The 17158-nt window shown below is 29.1% G+C and overlaps 2 protein-coding genes across 6 annotated transcripts in view; one reads left to right on the top strand and one right to left on the bottom strand.

The window, feature by feature from the left end:
* The window catches only part of LOC107436223 (paired amphipathic helix protein Sin3a), an 81961-nt gene that overhangs the window by 60087 nt on the left and 4716 nt on the right, over positions 1-17158 (bottom strand). For 2 of the 5 annotated variants that reach the window (XM_016047850.5, XM_071184170.2), the window contains 2 exons: positions 3214-3309; positions 820-1162 (listed from right to left, as the gene is read on the bottom strand). In XM_016047850.5, coding sequence (XP_015903336.1) covers positions 820-1136 — 317 coding nt within the window. In that variant the 5' untranslated portion in view covers positions 1137-1162; positions 3214-3309. Of the gene's footprint in view, positions 1-819; positions 1163-3213; positions 3310-8052; positions 8524-17158 lie in introns of those variants that run through there. The other 3 variants (XM_016047849.4, XM_043051112.3, XM_071184171.2) reach the window with 3 other exon arrangements.
* The window catches only part of LOC107436224 (uncharacterized), a 52604-nt gene continuing 43939 nt past the window's right edge, over positions 8494-17158 (top strand). Inside the window, exon 1 of the mRNA XM_087153873.1 lies at positions 8494-8567. The gene's annotated coding sequence lies outside the window, so the exon portion shown is untranslated. The remainder of the gene's footprint in view (positions 8568-17158) is intronic.

The raw sequence follows: 17158 nt of genomic DNA, 5'->3' as shown, positions 1-17158 counted from the left end.
AATGTCTTAGGCCAAAATATAAATATAAAATGGCGAATTTGTCATATATGCTATAAAATGGTGAATTTGTCATTCTCCTGGCTTATGAATGCCAGGACATCGAAGTGCTATCAGAAATTTTTCTAACTGCTAATACTGTAAGAAGGGAAAGCAAATATTAATCTAATACCAAGTTTATGTATGATTGTAATATGCTTGGATCTAATCAAAGTTATTTATTTAATGATTGATTATTATGGACAATTTTATTCTGTACATATCAGCAAAATTTTTTTTTGTTTCTTTCTACAGTGGATAAAAAGAATTAATTTAAGCAATTTATGGTCCATCTAACTGTTAGATTCTAACATAAAGAATTAAGTTGAGTTACTTACTATTAACTTAAAATGACTGTTGTTTAACTTCTATGGTAATATGTCATTTTCCTGGTATTCAAGATTTGGTGAATTTCTATTTTTTTTTCTTCCTCGAGCAAATGTCAATAAACTACACTGCTGTCTGTAAGATATGCGTAACTAAAGAAGCATAAAAAATTTTTTTTAGATTATTTTGAAGACTTTAAATTTGAAGAAATGTTTTGGTCCGAATTGTCATGTTTAAAAAGAATCACCATTATCCAAACACAAGATTCAAATATTATGTGTAAATTTCTGTAGAAAAGAATCTTTTACAAAACTTTTTAAGGAATTATCCGTCTGCTCTGCCTCAATTCTACAACGGAGAACATATTTTGAGTAAAAAGGTTTCGGACAGGAGCGTTCAAACCAGGGATTGTCATAAACCCCAAAAAACTGGTTTTGTTATAAAAAGAGCACTTACTGATAGCCAGAAGGTAAGGAAAACTGTACACCACTCTGCATTTCTGAAGCACTGCTAGTGCCTACAGCATGTACTGTCTCTTGTATGAGTGCTAAAGGCTGCCTAGAAATCAATGGTTTGTTGACACCACGAGGAGAAGAAGAATGATGAAATGTTGTTGTAGGAGGTGTTGAGGGAATGTTGTTATGTCCTAGAATTCCAGGTCTTATATCGAGTTCAGAAAATGACCTGGGTGAAGAGGTGGATGCTGACAATGAACTGAAGACACTGTTGTTGCTGCTCACGTTCGGATTATGATCATCGAGGTGACGACGCATTTTTTCTTACGTACGAAATAATTTATCTGAAACAATTCACAATTATTAGAAAAAAGACAAAATTCAACAAAAATAAGCATCTTTTAAGTACTCAAAAATATTTTTAAGCACTACATATATATTAACAAAATAATTCAGATTTTACATGAGCATGATAAAAAAACTAGTTACTGACAAACTCTTTTTTTTTAATTATATTAGCTATTACAAAATGAAGAGGTTTTTCAGTTCGATATCAGAGGGCGGAAAATGAAGACTGAAATTGAGAATATCTTGCAAGATGCAGCAGAGCTGCACATAAGAGAGCTAGAATCTTACCGAACCCAGCTCAGTAGATGCTCATGTGGACTCGCAAGTATTTTATCAAACCAGTAAAACAATTTGCGCTTTCATACGCTGCCGACTGACGGTAAGCCGAAATGGATCATGGTTGTATGAATTATGAAAACGTTGAACAGAACAACGTGAAAAGCACGCTTTTGCGTATTACAAGAAGAAAATAGACATGGAAAAGAAAAAAAATCCCCTTTATGAAAATGAATAATTAAACACTTTTTAAAAACACCCTAAGAAGAAAGCACTTTTAAGGCCGTTTCAAAAACAAATAAAAATAAGTACATTTAAGCAATTTTTAAAAACACTATGCACCATGGAAAACAACATACAATCTTTTCATTTCTGACCAGCTGTTGAATTTTTCTTTTTGTATCCCAATGTTACTCTTTGCATAAGAGAAACCTTTCTAGAACTATAAATGGCTTTGACAATAAATGACTTTATTTTATTACTTTTGTTTTGCTCTTCGTGCACTAAAAATAAGCTGCAAAAAAAGAAGGGAAAAAAAGGAAATGAGCATCATCCCCAAAAGAGGAAGTTTCTCGCTAACTGGAAACGAATCTCGTAAGAATCAGCTTACAATTTTAGTTAAAGAGAGTCTTGGATATCGTAATAGATAGAACATATATTTTCTATATAACAGTGTTTTTTCGAGCTACCTTGTCTCGAGACAAAAAATTTTCAATCAAATTTGGAGCAATTGCAATTTTTAAAAATAAATGTAGTAACCATTGCCTTTTTGATCGGCAATTCTATCAGCCAACGACAACAGAGCCATCACTGCAGACATCCCAACGCCTTGGCAGTTTCGTAGACACATTTGTTTGCATATGCGACTTTTTTTTGGGGGGGGGGGAAACAAACAACACAATAGCAATTTTCTGCTTCTGGTAAAATCTTTATCCTGAAATCACTTCATAAATTTTTTTCACAGATTTATCATCAAAATCATTTTGAACTTTAACATAGAAATCTGAATTCATCTTTAAACATTAGTTAGCAAAAGTTTCAACTAAATTCGTTTCTCAGGGGGGGGGAGCAATCAAATTATCAGATTTCAATTTCAAAAGCTTTCTAGCAATCAAGGTCTAGTTTACAAGCGGCAATAGCTGACGGGTACAAGAATTCTAAAGATGTGCCCCATTGATTTCCCTTCCGCAGTTGACAATTTCTCCCTGCTTACAGACGAAATCGCAAGAACCTGTGGCGTACCATGTTTTCGGAAACGGTACTCAATATATTATTCACAGACAATACAGGCAGAAAAATAGAACTTCTGCTCCATTTTTTATTTGAAGATAGAAATACTTTCCCCTATGAGTTTAATAGCGTTTGCAAAATAGTCAGTCATGACAGATTTTATTGCTATTTAAGATCAAAAACAAAAAGTTCAATTAAAAAAACAAACATAGCATTGTTTAACAGTACATTTAAAAAGAAACTTAAAATGAATTTTTAGGCAAGGAAGTTTTCACAAATTAATTAATCTATATTACAATTAATCAAATTTTAATGGATCAAAAAAAAAAAAACTTACAATGTTGCAACTCTTTATAAGAAATAATAAAAATTGATGTTAAACTTATAATCTCTATTCATTGCTATTGAGAATTTAGATTTTGAAAGGTTTGTTGCAAAATGTTTCAAATTCCATGGCTACAATACTACCTGATAATTCTATGACAAATCAAATTCCCAGGTACCCAATGATAATCCCACCTATTAGTTTAAATGTACTTACACTTAAGTAATCAAGGCCTCGGTACATGGCTTAATCTTCTGGCAATTGTAGCCAAGCTCACTCTGGGATGCCAATAAAGCAAGTACAGAGGGCAGCCTAAAACAAAATTATTTTTAAAATTAAATGCATGGTAATTGATCATTAGTTCAGGAAGATTAAACCATAGCCACTCTCAAATAAAAACTAAAATACATGTTCAATTGAAGGAATTTGTCTTCTTAGTAAACAACTATTGACAATGTAAGCAAAACATAATTTTACCTTAAACATATATAATTTTGTTAAACATGAAATCAAATGGAAAACATAATCATTGAATTTATAAATACAAAGGGTATTTACCTTGCACTAAGTTTGTCAACATTGCTTAAAACTTCTTAATATTACTTATCATAAAAAAAGGTCAAGATATTACGTTATATACACAAAGAAATCAATCTTTTTTCTTTCAGATGGTTAAATAAAGTATGCAATTTGATTATAGTATTTTTTTGCATGATAAAACATATTGAAACGATTTAATTTTAATATGCAATATTTTTGCACTCATATATATTTTAAAATAAGTCATGCAAGATTATATACGTGCGGATCCCACCAATTCAGCAGCATCTGAATAAGATAAAAAAATTAGAATTTTTTTTTCTTCGAGAAATCTTTTTTTTTTTTTTTTTTTAAATATATGGAATAAGTTTTTGATGCAGCGCTGAATCTTAATCAATGTAGTTTTTTTATGGTTAACACCATAGGAATCGTGGCGACACTGTTGCACAATATTAATGAGTTCTTGCAGAAGGATTTCTTTTATTTGCTAAGCAAAAATTATTATTATTATTTTTCGCTTTGAGAATTAAAAAAAATAATAATAATTCCACGATGTCTGATTTATATTATAATAAGTAATTTTCAAAACTATAAAATTTTAGAAAGTTAATTACACAAAATTTCTTTTAGAACCAGAGAATATCACCAATATCAGAATATGTATTCTTTTTTTCATATGTATATTTAAAAAATATAGATATATACTATTTTATTCTGTACATGACTGGCTTTTTCTTAAAAAATAATTTTTGTAAACAGGAAAGGCTTGTTATATGAAACTAGTACACAGTAGAGAACCATTTATCCGGTATCCAGATAACCGGGAAACCAGAAAACCGGGGTAAAACTATAATAAGACCAACCGTTATCTATGGATCAGAGACGTGGACTCCAAACCAGAAACAAGAAAAAATGCTAATTACCTTGGAAAGAAAAATTCTTAGAACTATTTTTGGACCCGTCAAAGAGGGTGATCTGTGGAGGTGATACAATTTTGAAATTGAAAGACTATTTAAAGAAAAAGATATAATCAATTTTGTGAAAGCAAAGAGAATTCAATGGCTAGGACACCTTGAGAGAATGGAGGAAAACAACAGAGGCACTAAGAAGATATTCAAGGGGCAGTGCCAGGGCCAAAGGAAAATTGGAAGGCCGGTCAAAAGATGGTTTGACGAGGTAGAAAAAGACCTTAAGACTCTAAAAGTCCGATACTGGAAATGAAGAGCTAGAGACAGGCGACTTTGGAGGAAAATTGTTAGTGAGGCCATGGTCCAACATGGATTGTAATGCCAGCGAGTTAGTTAGTTAGTTATAATTAGGTATGAAATATATTGCCTAATTTAATCATTGGTTTTGTTTATATTAGTTAATTTAGGAATTGGTAATTATTTTTAAAAAATAAATATGAGAATTTTGTATTTTTTAAGCTTGTTTTTCTTGTCTAAACTTGCAATTTTTTTAAATTCTTCTAGATGTTATTTTTCTTCTATCTTTTTTTTTAAAAATTTAGGAGTACTTTTCTTTTTTCTCTTACTATAAAATGTGTTACACTTTTTGCCTTGTAATTCGGGTTAGATGAAACATCGATTAACGACACTTTTGGTCGATCCGTAAACCGGGAAATTCAGACATTCGGGATAGCGATGGTCCCGAGCATCCCGGATAATTGGTTCTCTACTGTATATATAAAACGTATATATATATATATATATACTTTATGTATGTATAACGTATATATATATATAACGTCATTGCCGAGTGGAAGGATTAAAACAAATCTTAGGCAGGGAAGGAAGGTACAATATTTATTTATTTATTATTAGACAAAGCAGTCATGAAAGTGTGTACGAAAAGTTGTGCACCTCGGTTATATATATGTCAGGGAAAATCTTGCAAAGTAAAATCCGTAAAATGTTTCAATTTAGGGAAAGAGGGAAATCTTAGAAATTACTATTGGTTTATGAAATAGGTCGAGTGATTCCCACGAAGATTAAAGTGAAAAATGTCCTGCTTTTAATTAATGCATAGTTGAGCTAAAAATAGATTTAAGGATAAGATAATTTAAAAGCATGAGAAAGCATTTCGATTAGATTAATAAAATAAAAGGATATTCAGAAAAGAACTAGCATAAAAAGATTAATTGAAGCTTTTTATGTTTATATATTTGCTACTATTAAAAATTATTTTTAGAAGGGTACTAGAGAATTTTCGTAGAAAAGCTCAAAAAAATTCTGCCACAGGGACACCACATATTTACACTGTTTAAAAAATCTTTATATTTTTAATACATTATTAAAATACCAAGGTGACCACTCAAATCTATAAAAAAAAAGAGTCTTGTGTTTTCCGTGTACATATTAAGACAAAATATGGTAAGAGGAAACACGATTACAGTCTGAGCTATATAAGGCTAACTATACTCATTTCAATTAAAGGAAAAACTTCAGCTAGCATACTTAATTTAAAAAGACAAAATAAAATTCCCAGTCTGTAAGGAGTGTTATTTCAGGTGATTTTTCCTGTATTTTCCAGGGTTTCTTGTGGGTATGCCAACACTGAATAAGCAAAATTTCTAATTTTAGTTTTGTTGCTCTTCCAATGATTTTTAAAATCATTATGCATCCTCACGTAGTTTCTAAAAACACAAATTTTTTTATAATTCTTTCTAACGTCTTTGGAGTTTTGAAAAGTGTATTTAAATAAACGTGTTTCAGCATGCTTTGCAAAAATTCTTTTTTCAGCAGTTATTGCTACTTGGCAGGATATCATTACGAATCGAGAGTCTATTTTAAACACTTGAAAATGTAGAATTTTAAGCAAACATGTTACTAAATTAACTGATAAAAAGAATTTAATGCCTAAAACAATGATGTATAGATAACATCAATCACTACCAATTATTGCTGTCAACATGTTAGTCTAAATACTAGCGACCCTTCGTTGGTCGATCTGCTGTGCATCCCTCTGTAGAAGAATTGATTAGTGAGTCTTATAAAAAAATTTTTCAACATTTGCATTGCAATGTTTCAGAGTGAACAGTTATAAAAACTTAAGGAAAACAAATAACTTGCTTTAAATTAATAACTGCATAAAATTGCTAAATTTAAAGAAGCCTATGCATAATAACATATTGTTTTTATTATATTTTTAATTAAAACACTTTTAAAAGTTATTTTGGAACAAATTTTGTCAAAATTAGGTGGTGACAAAAAGGTTGAAAATAATTACAAGAGTCAATAAATTACTTGAAAATAGTTTTTTAATTGAGATTAGGTTGGAAGTTTTTCCTTTTATCTAAGTCCCACTGGGGTCCCAAAACTGTCTGTGTCATCATAAAATATGAATGTTATTTAAAGTTCACTGGAGTAAGCAATGATTATTCTACTTAAGAGAAAGATACACTAGAATGTTAGGTTTTTAAAACCTTTTCCAATCAGAACGAATAGCACACTTGGAAGGGACTACAATACAAATCACTCAGTACCTTTTTTAGATTCTAAATGATGTGTGAGTGAAGTAAGTAAAAGAAGGGTAAAATCTCCTTCATTTACTTCAATGTATAACTCAGCAAGGTCAGATTTATTCTGACACTATACCCCTAATACCTACATAGAGTAACAAATGAACAGAAAGTCCCTAGTAAAGTAACCACCTATTGTATTCTTATCTTTTTAACTAAAATATGGAATTTCCATTCTAACTGGTGGAACATTACTCTAAAATACTTTTTCAGTACCGCTTTTTTATGCAATTAAGCGAGCACTGAAAACAACAAGAATCCGTTTAAATGAGGAAATTTAACATTAATTTCATATATAATGATTTGGGACCGTTAAATTTTATTCGTATAAGCGGGTTATTCGATTATCCGATGTGCAATTATGTGGGAACGACTGTATATGCATTACACACACGGGTACACAAAATGTCAAAAACATACTTATCTTAGATGGAAAGTAAATTCTAATAAAATAAAAATCACGTTATCCAACACACATAACAAAATGAATTAAGAAAAATTAAAAATCAACAGTTAATCTGGATCAAAATTAACTTCCGTGTATTTACGAAAAACAGAATATCCAGCAGTGTTTCTCAAATCCATGTGCATAAAAATGTCACCTTCATTCAATAGTCGCACATTCATTAACGACAACTATCAGAATTGTCAAGAACTTAAAACATACGCTGAAATGACCAGGATTTAACATTCCCTCTCACAAAAACGTTGAATTAGCTTTTTATTATATCTCCGTTAACACAGCAATATGTAAATCCTTCAGGTTTACGGTTTTAAATAACTATCGCGATTTATTTATTTATTATGTATAAATGCATAATACGTGTAGAGCATGTTCACACAGGCATTAGGTTGAAAAGAACGAGATGATTGTGGAACTAATCTCTATCAAGAGAAATACACAGAAATGTCAGCTTCTTTAATAGTTTCCAATAGGTTAAATACAAATTTTAAATTTAGCGTAGACTGAGAAACGTAACAAAATGGTTACTTACTTTGCGAATGACATAAAATCAGCTATAATCGAGGGGCATCAGGGGTCTCCTTTGTAAATACAAACCCTAACCCCACGTTATGGAAGGATGCAAGAGAAGAACATGGCCGCGAAACGCAAACATTGAGAGAAGGGGGAGATACGATAATGAACTTCACCCACAGCTGCTTCGACGCTGAATTTACTTTATTCAAGAACTTTCGTCTACTCAATTTCTTCACATTTTGAAAACGACAATTAGCAAAAACAATTGCAAACAATTTTCAAGACTGAATCGGTACTCAGAAAAATACCATAAAGTCGTTATGACAAGACCGATGTGGCAAGTACGGTTTATATTCCCACCCCTGTCAGAATAGTGGTTTCGTCCCTCTGAATATCATCCTGAATTGCGTTCAGTCGCACGTTAACTTCTACATTTTTCTTTCTCTCTCTCTTTCATCAACCGTCTTCGTCGTTCGGATGCTCAGGGTGGTTAAGTTCGCTGTGCAAGCCATTTTTCTATCATACTTAAAGGTAATTCTAAAATGGAAAATTATCCAAACGATTCGTGGCAAAATAGATAAGAACATCCGCACTCATTTCTTTAATAAGATGAGCCTCTTGATAGACGAAATTATAATTTAGATATTTTTAGAACAATTCATTATAATAACTTTCGATGACTAGCTTTATAAGGGAGAAATTTTTGATGTAATCTCAAATTCACTGTCACTGTTTTCATGCTGTAGAAATTAATGCTAAATTATTATAAAAAGTAATCAAATTCTGGATGTTAGGGACAGTATAAAATCAAATGTTTTAAGATTTTATTGTAAACATAATGATTGTGTGAGTATTAAGTTTATGATTAAACAAAATAGTTAAAAGATACCAACATTCTTTCCAATAAAAAGTGTATATACGAGGCCAAGCTGCATTTAATTAATTTTAATTTTTCTATACGAGAGTTGAAATGTTATAAAAATAAAAAGGAAATAACATGAAAATATTAAAATTAAGAGTTTTAGTCAATATAAAAATTTAATTTTTCCTTAAGTATAAATGAAATATTTTGTTACAATATTTTTAATTATTTGAATTTAAAAGAAAAAATTTTGTAGATATTTGTATGCCTAAATTATTTGCAGAATTTACTCAATTAAAATCATTAAGATAAGAGAGGTCTTTTTCAAACTAGTCAAATCAGGGTTGGAATTCTGAACAACAAATAGAGAAAAAATTATAAAATTAGAATGGCAACAAACAATCTGAAAAAAAAAAAAAATTGTGACCAATGGCAAAAATTTTATTATAATTTTTCCGATATGCCTTATTTTTATACACAAAATATATTACAAAACACATGCAAGGTATCTGCCTGCACACCTGGAAAGTCACGATTTTAATTATATATTTAAAAAAAATCAGGGAAAATCGTGGATTTAGGTTGCCGCAAAATCTAATTTTTAAAATGAAATTACCCCCTCCCACACTTATAGTCATATTTTATTAAAATATAAATTGTTCTTTAAAAATTATGGTTTTCTTTCAAAAAAAGAAAGAACATATCTAGATTATCTTTTAAACGCCCATAATTTCAGAATTTTTTTAAATCTATTTATTAATATTTTTATTTTAACAATTTACAAAAAAAAGAAAGAACATATCTAGAGAGAATTATCTTTTAAACGTACATAATTTCAGAATTTTTTTTTATCTATTTATTATTATTTTTTATTTTATCAATTTACAATTCTAGTTTAGGCTTTTTATATTACACTTACTTTTAAGAAGAAATAAAACAGGTTGAAATAACTACAGATATCTAACTGTATTTGCTTTTGTATTTTTTTTTAAAGTTATTTTATTGCTGCAACTCTTTCTTAACTGTTTTTTAAGTTTAAAATCTGTAAATATGAAGATGCAGATAATAACAGTTTTGGTTATACCTATTATTTCAATAAATGTTATTATAATGCTTTTTTAAATTTATTGTTGGGTTTTGTGGGAGAAAATAGTAATTTCGATAAGGCATGAAAATTCTTGGAATTAGTTATGAATTTGAAAATCTAAAAACCTGCACATACTGTTCCTGTTGTAAACAAGCATTTTTTATAATTTTTTTTTTGTATTAAAAAAAATTGGCCTTATACCACACCTCATTAATTCATTTTCTCTGATTGATAAAATTTCCCAACTTTTCCCTGTTCTATTATAGTCACCCTGAAAAAGACTCATTACAAGATTCAAAATATTTGTTTTACAAGATGAGATGAAATAAAATTAGAGAAATCATTGCTTCTACACCATCCTAAAATAGTTTTTCATCCAAAGCAATTGAGGGGTGGAGCAACAAATAAAAGAAAAAAATGTAAAAAGACCAGGGATTTTCTGGGTTTTTCATGTTTTGTTAAGGTTATTTTCAAAAGAGAGGACAGTACCTTATTTAAATATTAATAATTAAGTTTCATTTTATGAATTGACTTAACATATAGATAATTAATACAAATAAATTGTCTGAAAAAAGTTTCTTCTGACATCACGATACAAAACGTTATATGTACTCACATACATTTGAAACTTAGATTAACACAGGATTACTTTTTATTTATACAGTACAGAACCCGTTATCCGGAAATCAGTAAACCGGAAAACCAAAAAACCGAAACGAAATTCGATAAATTTTCCCACCATTTTTTTTAAAAAATGTTTTTTTCCTCATAAGATTTTAGGATTTTTATTTCTTTTTTGAAAGATTTTTACCTTACCATCATTTTGGAAATAATCATTAGTGTATTACTTAATCGTTTTTTCTTCTTTTTAAGATTATTTCCAAATATTTTTTTTTAGTTGGGTTTAACAATAAAAAGAACGGCTTTTTGTAGCGATTCAGAAAACCGGAAAAATCAGTTATCCGGAATAGCGATGGTCCCGATCGTTCCGGATAATCGGTTCCCTACTGTATTTTAATCTTAAAAAATACTTGAAGAGAATTTTTTTTTTTTTTTTTTTTGCTGCACAGAAAGCGAATCAAAGGCACTGACAATCAATGGCCATACAGACAAATCTAGATTGTATTATAACATTGATCGATTTATAATGTATTTCCTATGTCTGTGTTTATTTTGAATTAAAATCCTTATGAAATAACTTTTGTTGTAGTATGATTTATGCTCAAATTATTCCGTTTTTTTTTTATACGAAACCTATACATTTTTCTTCATGATACTTTTCAGATAGTTGTTAGTTTTTTCACCATAGGTTCATTTTTTAAGGCTGGACTACGAATATATTTCAATATTCTCTTTAACATAACAAAGGACAAAAAAGAAATCAATTTTAGAAAAAAAAAAACCCAGTAAAACACACTTTAGGGTGGGTTTTACACAGTAAAACCAGCCCAGGTTTTTCTGGGTTGGTGGGTTTTTGCAACCTTGAAAAAGACCTTTAATAATATTATTAGACAAATAATGTAAATTTGTAGAATTATTACACAATTAAGTAAAATTAATATTAGAGAGGTTATCACTTCTAGACAAGGCAAATAGAAAACTCTATTCAATAAACAAATGTTTTTATGAAACGCCGATTTTTCATTAACCAGCTTATACAGAACAGGGGATGAACAAAATTATAGAAACGCTTCAATACTACTTAAATCATTTTTTCATATTTCTAAAAAAATTATTTCAAATCTTTAAAAATTATTAAGTCATGTGATTTCTCATACATATTGAAAAAGCCGAGAGGTTTAAGGGAGCATCCATAAAATGCAGAAAAAAGTATTTTTGAACACCCTATACCAAAATATATAGCATTGAACTTCTATGAATTACTATAGTTATATCGATTCAGAACAAAATTAGGGAAGAAATACTTTTTTTTAAATGTTTTTCTGCATGCACAGTATGAAAGGAATACTGTAAGTGCTCATATCAGGTGCAATTTTTGAAGACTTTTTGTGATTAAAAATTACTCTTAAAAATTTTGGTTGATTTAAATAAATATTTCTGCAGTTATGGTAATAAATGTAAAGCCAAAAAGTTAGCTTTTTATTAAAATGTCTCCATCTTTTCGGATATTTAAGATAGGTTTACAAAATTAAGAGCAGTTACTGCATATGTTAACCAAAGTAATTGATATAAGTTACATACTTATTGCTATATTTCTTTGGTGCAAAAACATTTTTTGTTCATAATTTATTGAGAATCTCTTAAAAAGCTTTAAATGTGTATGAGAAATCCTAAAACACCTCTAAAGTTATACACTCTAAATCTCTGAATATTTCTTGAGAATAGAATTAGAATTAATTTTGTCCTGTCTCCGTTTCAGTTTATAATTTATATAGCTGTCATTTAGGAACTATTTGATCTAGAAAGCCGAATTGCGTAATTTTTCCAGTTTTTAATAGTATTTAATAAAAATATATGACAAAGCTAAATTACTTTTCAAAATACAAAATTCTACATTTTTCTGTAAAAATGTATATTTTATTGAACTCCAGTTTTAGCCAATTTTCAAGATGATACTATGATATAGAAAAAAATTATTTCTAGTTACAAAACGTGCAGTAAAAACCACATTACCTCCTATTTTCAGAACAAACATAATAAAAATTTGTCATATTCAAATATAGCATGTTGTTTAAACTAGGAAGGAAAAATTCTTTTCTTCATGGGATACCATTATGAAAATTGGCATCAACATAAAAATATTTTCAAACAAATTTAAATTTTGAGTTTGTTTAAAATTAATTTTTTAACAACTTGAATATGTATAACTCGAAAACAGATTGTGCAAAAAAATGTCTATCTTAGTGTCTTAAACGTTGGAAACATGTTCAATCATGTTAAAATCTAAATTCTTGACATGTAAAAAAAAAATATTGCTTAATTTGATGTGGAATTATCAATTTCATACTTTGTGAAATTAGCTTTAGACTAATAAATGTGTGAAACTGTGGATTATTATTTTTTTTTTTAAAAAAAGGGTAAACAAAGGGTATTGTAATCCGCCACTATAAAAATTTTGTTTCAAAAGACTTTATCTGACAACTTTAAATAAAAGACATCATTCAATGTTTTCAAATAAAAAATTAAGATCAGAAATAATTTTAAAAACTACTGCAATTTGTACTACATCTTGGAAATAGATTCCTCAATATAAAAATAGATCACAGCCAATTTTAGAGAAAATTTACTTCAAAACTAAATAATCAACATACTTAAAAATTAATGCAAAAACAAACGAAGGATAAGAATCAAAAGTAAGATAAGTAATTTGGTTACTTTCGATTTTGCAAAAAAAAAAAAAAAAAAAAAAAAAAACAAAAACAATGTTCAGAAAAACATTTTCTACTGAAAAATGTTATCTCTGGCACCACTTTCCAATGAGTAGAGACACCAATTCTTCTCCTTAACCCCTTCCTTCCCGCTCCCGTGATATTGACGGGCTAGAGTGTTCAGTAGTAATGCGCCAATAAGAATAAAACTTATTCATTTCTTTTGCCCGGAAAAAACTTTACACACATATAGCAGTACCAGGATATTTTTAAGGTAATTGTAAATAGTTAGTTTATTTTAAACTAGATACTAGCACTAATCAAATACGTGTATTTGGCAAAATAGACACTTTTATGACCGTTTTCTTGAAAATTAACCGACCGTTAAGGGGTTAAGATAAACCATAAGTCTGAAACAACTTAAATAATTGTGATATTAACTATCAATTAAAATTACTAATATTACTTATTATTACTAAATCTATGAAATATATTCATATATTTTAATCATAAAAGAAAATTAATATTTTTAAAAGAGTAAAGATAATGTTAACTTTATTTGAAATAAGTATTAAAGCACCAGGGGTTTAGAAGAAATTTGGGTCCGTTAACGGACCCTACACAAAATATCTTTTCATAAAAACGGACCCTTCACAAAATATATTAACTTAAAAACGGACCATTCACAAAATAATTTATCTTTAAATCGGACCCATCACAAATTTATCTTCAATGAACCCTTCCCAGGAGGAGGGGGGGGGGGAGAGAGAGAGAGAAAGACAGATGTAAAAGAACTAAATTGTCTTCGGCAGGCGCTTCTTCCTTCATTCGTCCGAAATAAATATTCTGCGTTCAGCAGTATACGCTAAATACCAAATATTTATATGCTGCATCGCTAATTTAGTAGCTGCAATTGCTGTTTATTTTTTAAAATTTAATTTTCTTAATTATTATTTTACAGTGTTGAGCATAATCTTGTATGTTTTTACAATTTATAAACTCCTTGAAAAAGTTTTTCCACAATAACGGACCCTTAGAAAGCACTAAGTAACCAAGAATGATACTAGTTACAAAGATCTTTCTCAGTTTCAATCATTCAGGCTGGTGTCAGTCTGTATGACCCAATAAGAGCGAAAAAGGCAATTGAGTTCCATAGCATGGATAAAATGAATCATCGAATACCTATATCAACGATGGGGGGTATTGAGACATTTACTTACCGCTTACTATTTTTCATTTATTTTGTTTTAAACTATTTTTAGCTTTAGTGATTTGTTTCGGAAAATAACTATAAGGATAACGTTTTCTGTTTCCTAAAACCTCTAATAATACAAGAAATAGAAATATATCTGGTTAGGACTTATACCCCCACACCTAAAATTGTTGTGAAAAATTGAAAAAGTTTTTCACAAAAAAAATGGATCAGTTTTTTTTTAATTTTTAAATAAATTCAAATAATTAAAAGTATTTAAATCTGTAAATATGTTATAAAGTTTACTGATCAAAAATATTGAGTGCTTAGAACACTCATGTTTCGATAAAAATTATCATATTTGCGGCTAACATGACTAATTATGCAAGTGGCCCTTCGTTAATCCACCTGTTGTACAAGTGTCCCTTCACTAAAAAAGGTTGTGCATCCCTATGCCAGAGTGTTCTAATTTTTTGAAGACTTTTTTTTCAAATAAACTGAATTTATAAATTTGCACATTATGTATAGTTCTTTTATAGAATGACTTTACACATTGCTTCATTTCATTAGGAAAAATCAAATTATTCTGGTTCAAACACTTCTAAAACTTTCAATTAGAAATTCTTAATCGCTACAACCCAACTCAAAAATCTTGAAAATGTCGAGTAAAATTATTAATGACGCATTTCAAAAATTTAAATGTCTTTATAAATTTAAATCATTGATATTTTCAAAATCAAAACATGTAATTCTAAATAAATTATTTGCAGCATGACTTAAATGAACAATTAGGTATAAGTTGACTTTTATCTGTATTTGCATTCATAATTCTACCATAAAAAATATTTACAAATGAAAGAGATGCCAAGTTTAAATTCTAGTTCTAACATTTCTAAATATTAATATGCAAGAATTTTTATACATAAATGTGATCGATGATTTCTCGAAACTTCTGGACCTTGCATTTCCGAATAGAGGTAAGCAAAAAATCTGGAAATCCGGACAATTATCTCTGGACTTTTCAACGAAAAAGAACAGTTAAGTCCGAAATAGTTCAACACGATCCCATTCAACCCCGAATTGAAATTATTTTTAGTGTTAAAAATAATTTAAATTTTCTCGATTTATTACATGAAGCTTTATGTTATGGATGGTGTTTTCTATAGAAATGTAAACAATAACAATCTCGAGCTCGGGACCTACTCTAGTTCCGGTTAAAAAGTTTGCAGCTGCTTACTACATGTTATTCTGATAGGCGATGTTTTCAAACGGATAATTTTGTTTTCAATAAAAGAAATAAATTAGGTAATTTCTGAGCTCAAATCTGCCTTCTTTCATAAGATATTAATGTTATTATGTAACTCTGGGGAGTTTGAAGTGAAAATGTGTTTTAGTTCTTATGTTATTTATTGTTAAAAAAGGTGACATGGTTGCTAGATTTTGAATAACTCGCTTTTTTGGCAGTCTTGATTTGGCCTCTTTCCATTTGTTTATTACTGTTTGTTCGCGTTGCAAGGTGTGCACCATCTTACGTTAGTGTTAACACTTTTAGTATTGTAAACACAAGTATTGTTAGCATTGTAAACATAAGTAATCAAATACATTGTTTGCAAGAATCTCAAAACACAATGATGCCAAATGGCTTTAAAATACAACTGAAACAGTAACCCGGAAATTTAGGCAGTCCCGAGCTTGCAGCGTTCCCTAGTGTAGAAAACACCATCCATTAGATGAAGCAAAACAGGTTTTGAGTAGTTCATGACATCAGAATAAAAATTAATTATATTCAGTATCATTTGACATAATACTGTTGTTGTTTATTGAGGTTAATTTATGACAGCCCAAAATTTACTACTAATTTTCTCTTGTACTCATCCATTCGGACGGTCGTAAAAATCCTCTTTTTATATTTAAACGACACAACATGGGTGAAGTTTTAATAGGTATATCAAATATAATTCTTTTCACCTATATTAGTATATTGTGGTGTCTATTTAAATTACACCAAACCATCAATATAGAGATTTGATTTTCTTTATCTCTCCTTCACGAATTAAAACCCTTTATCCATTAAAAGTGCATAGCTAATTTTTTCATTTTACAGTCCCTGGATAAATTATTAGACACACTAATAAGATTCAATGTAAAATCTTAATTATTAGGTGATACTATACAGCTTTATTCTTTTTACATGACTGTTTGCATTTGTTTAAGTTCGTATTTATTGGTTAAAGGAGACGATATACAACATAAATTTGACGACAGGATAAACTAGACGATATATTATATAAATATTTATTATATCGAGCATTATATTAGTAATGTATATTATAAAAATTAGATCAAATTATTAGTCGCACTGTAGTTTTTTAATAATGACATGATTTGTATGAGTTTATATTCAATACTTTTATATTTAAACATACATGTAATGGATTTTTATTTAGATTTTTTATATACTTCCTATTTGTGTTTGGTTTTAACGTATTGCATCACAATGTTAACCCATTGATACAGGAGAGTAAACAAATGGAAATCAGTTTCATCCGAATAAAAACAATAAAGGTGTATAGTATCAGGAACAGATAATTATAACTTTACATAGAATCTTTGTCTAATAATATGGCCAAGGACTGTAATTAGAACATATTG

The sequence above is a fragment of the Parasteatoda tepidariorum genome, chromosome 10 (genome assembly GCF_982258835.1).
Source record: "Parasteatoda tepidariorum strain Cologne lab strain chromosome 10, Ptep-v5.0, whole genome shotgun sequence".
NCBI lineage: Eukaryota > Metazoa > Arthropoda > Arachnida > Araneae > Theridiidae > Parasteatoda > Parasteatoda tepidariorum.
Note: the sequence above shows the minus strand (reverse complement) of the source record. Positions and strands in the feature narration are given on the sequence as shown.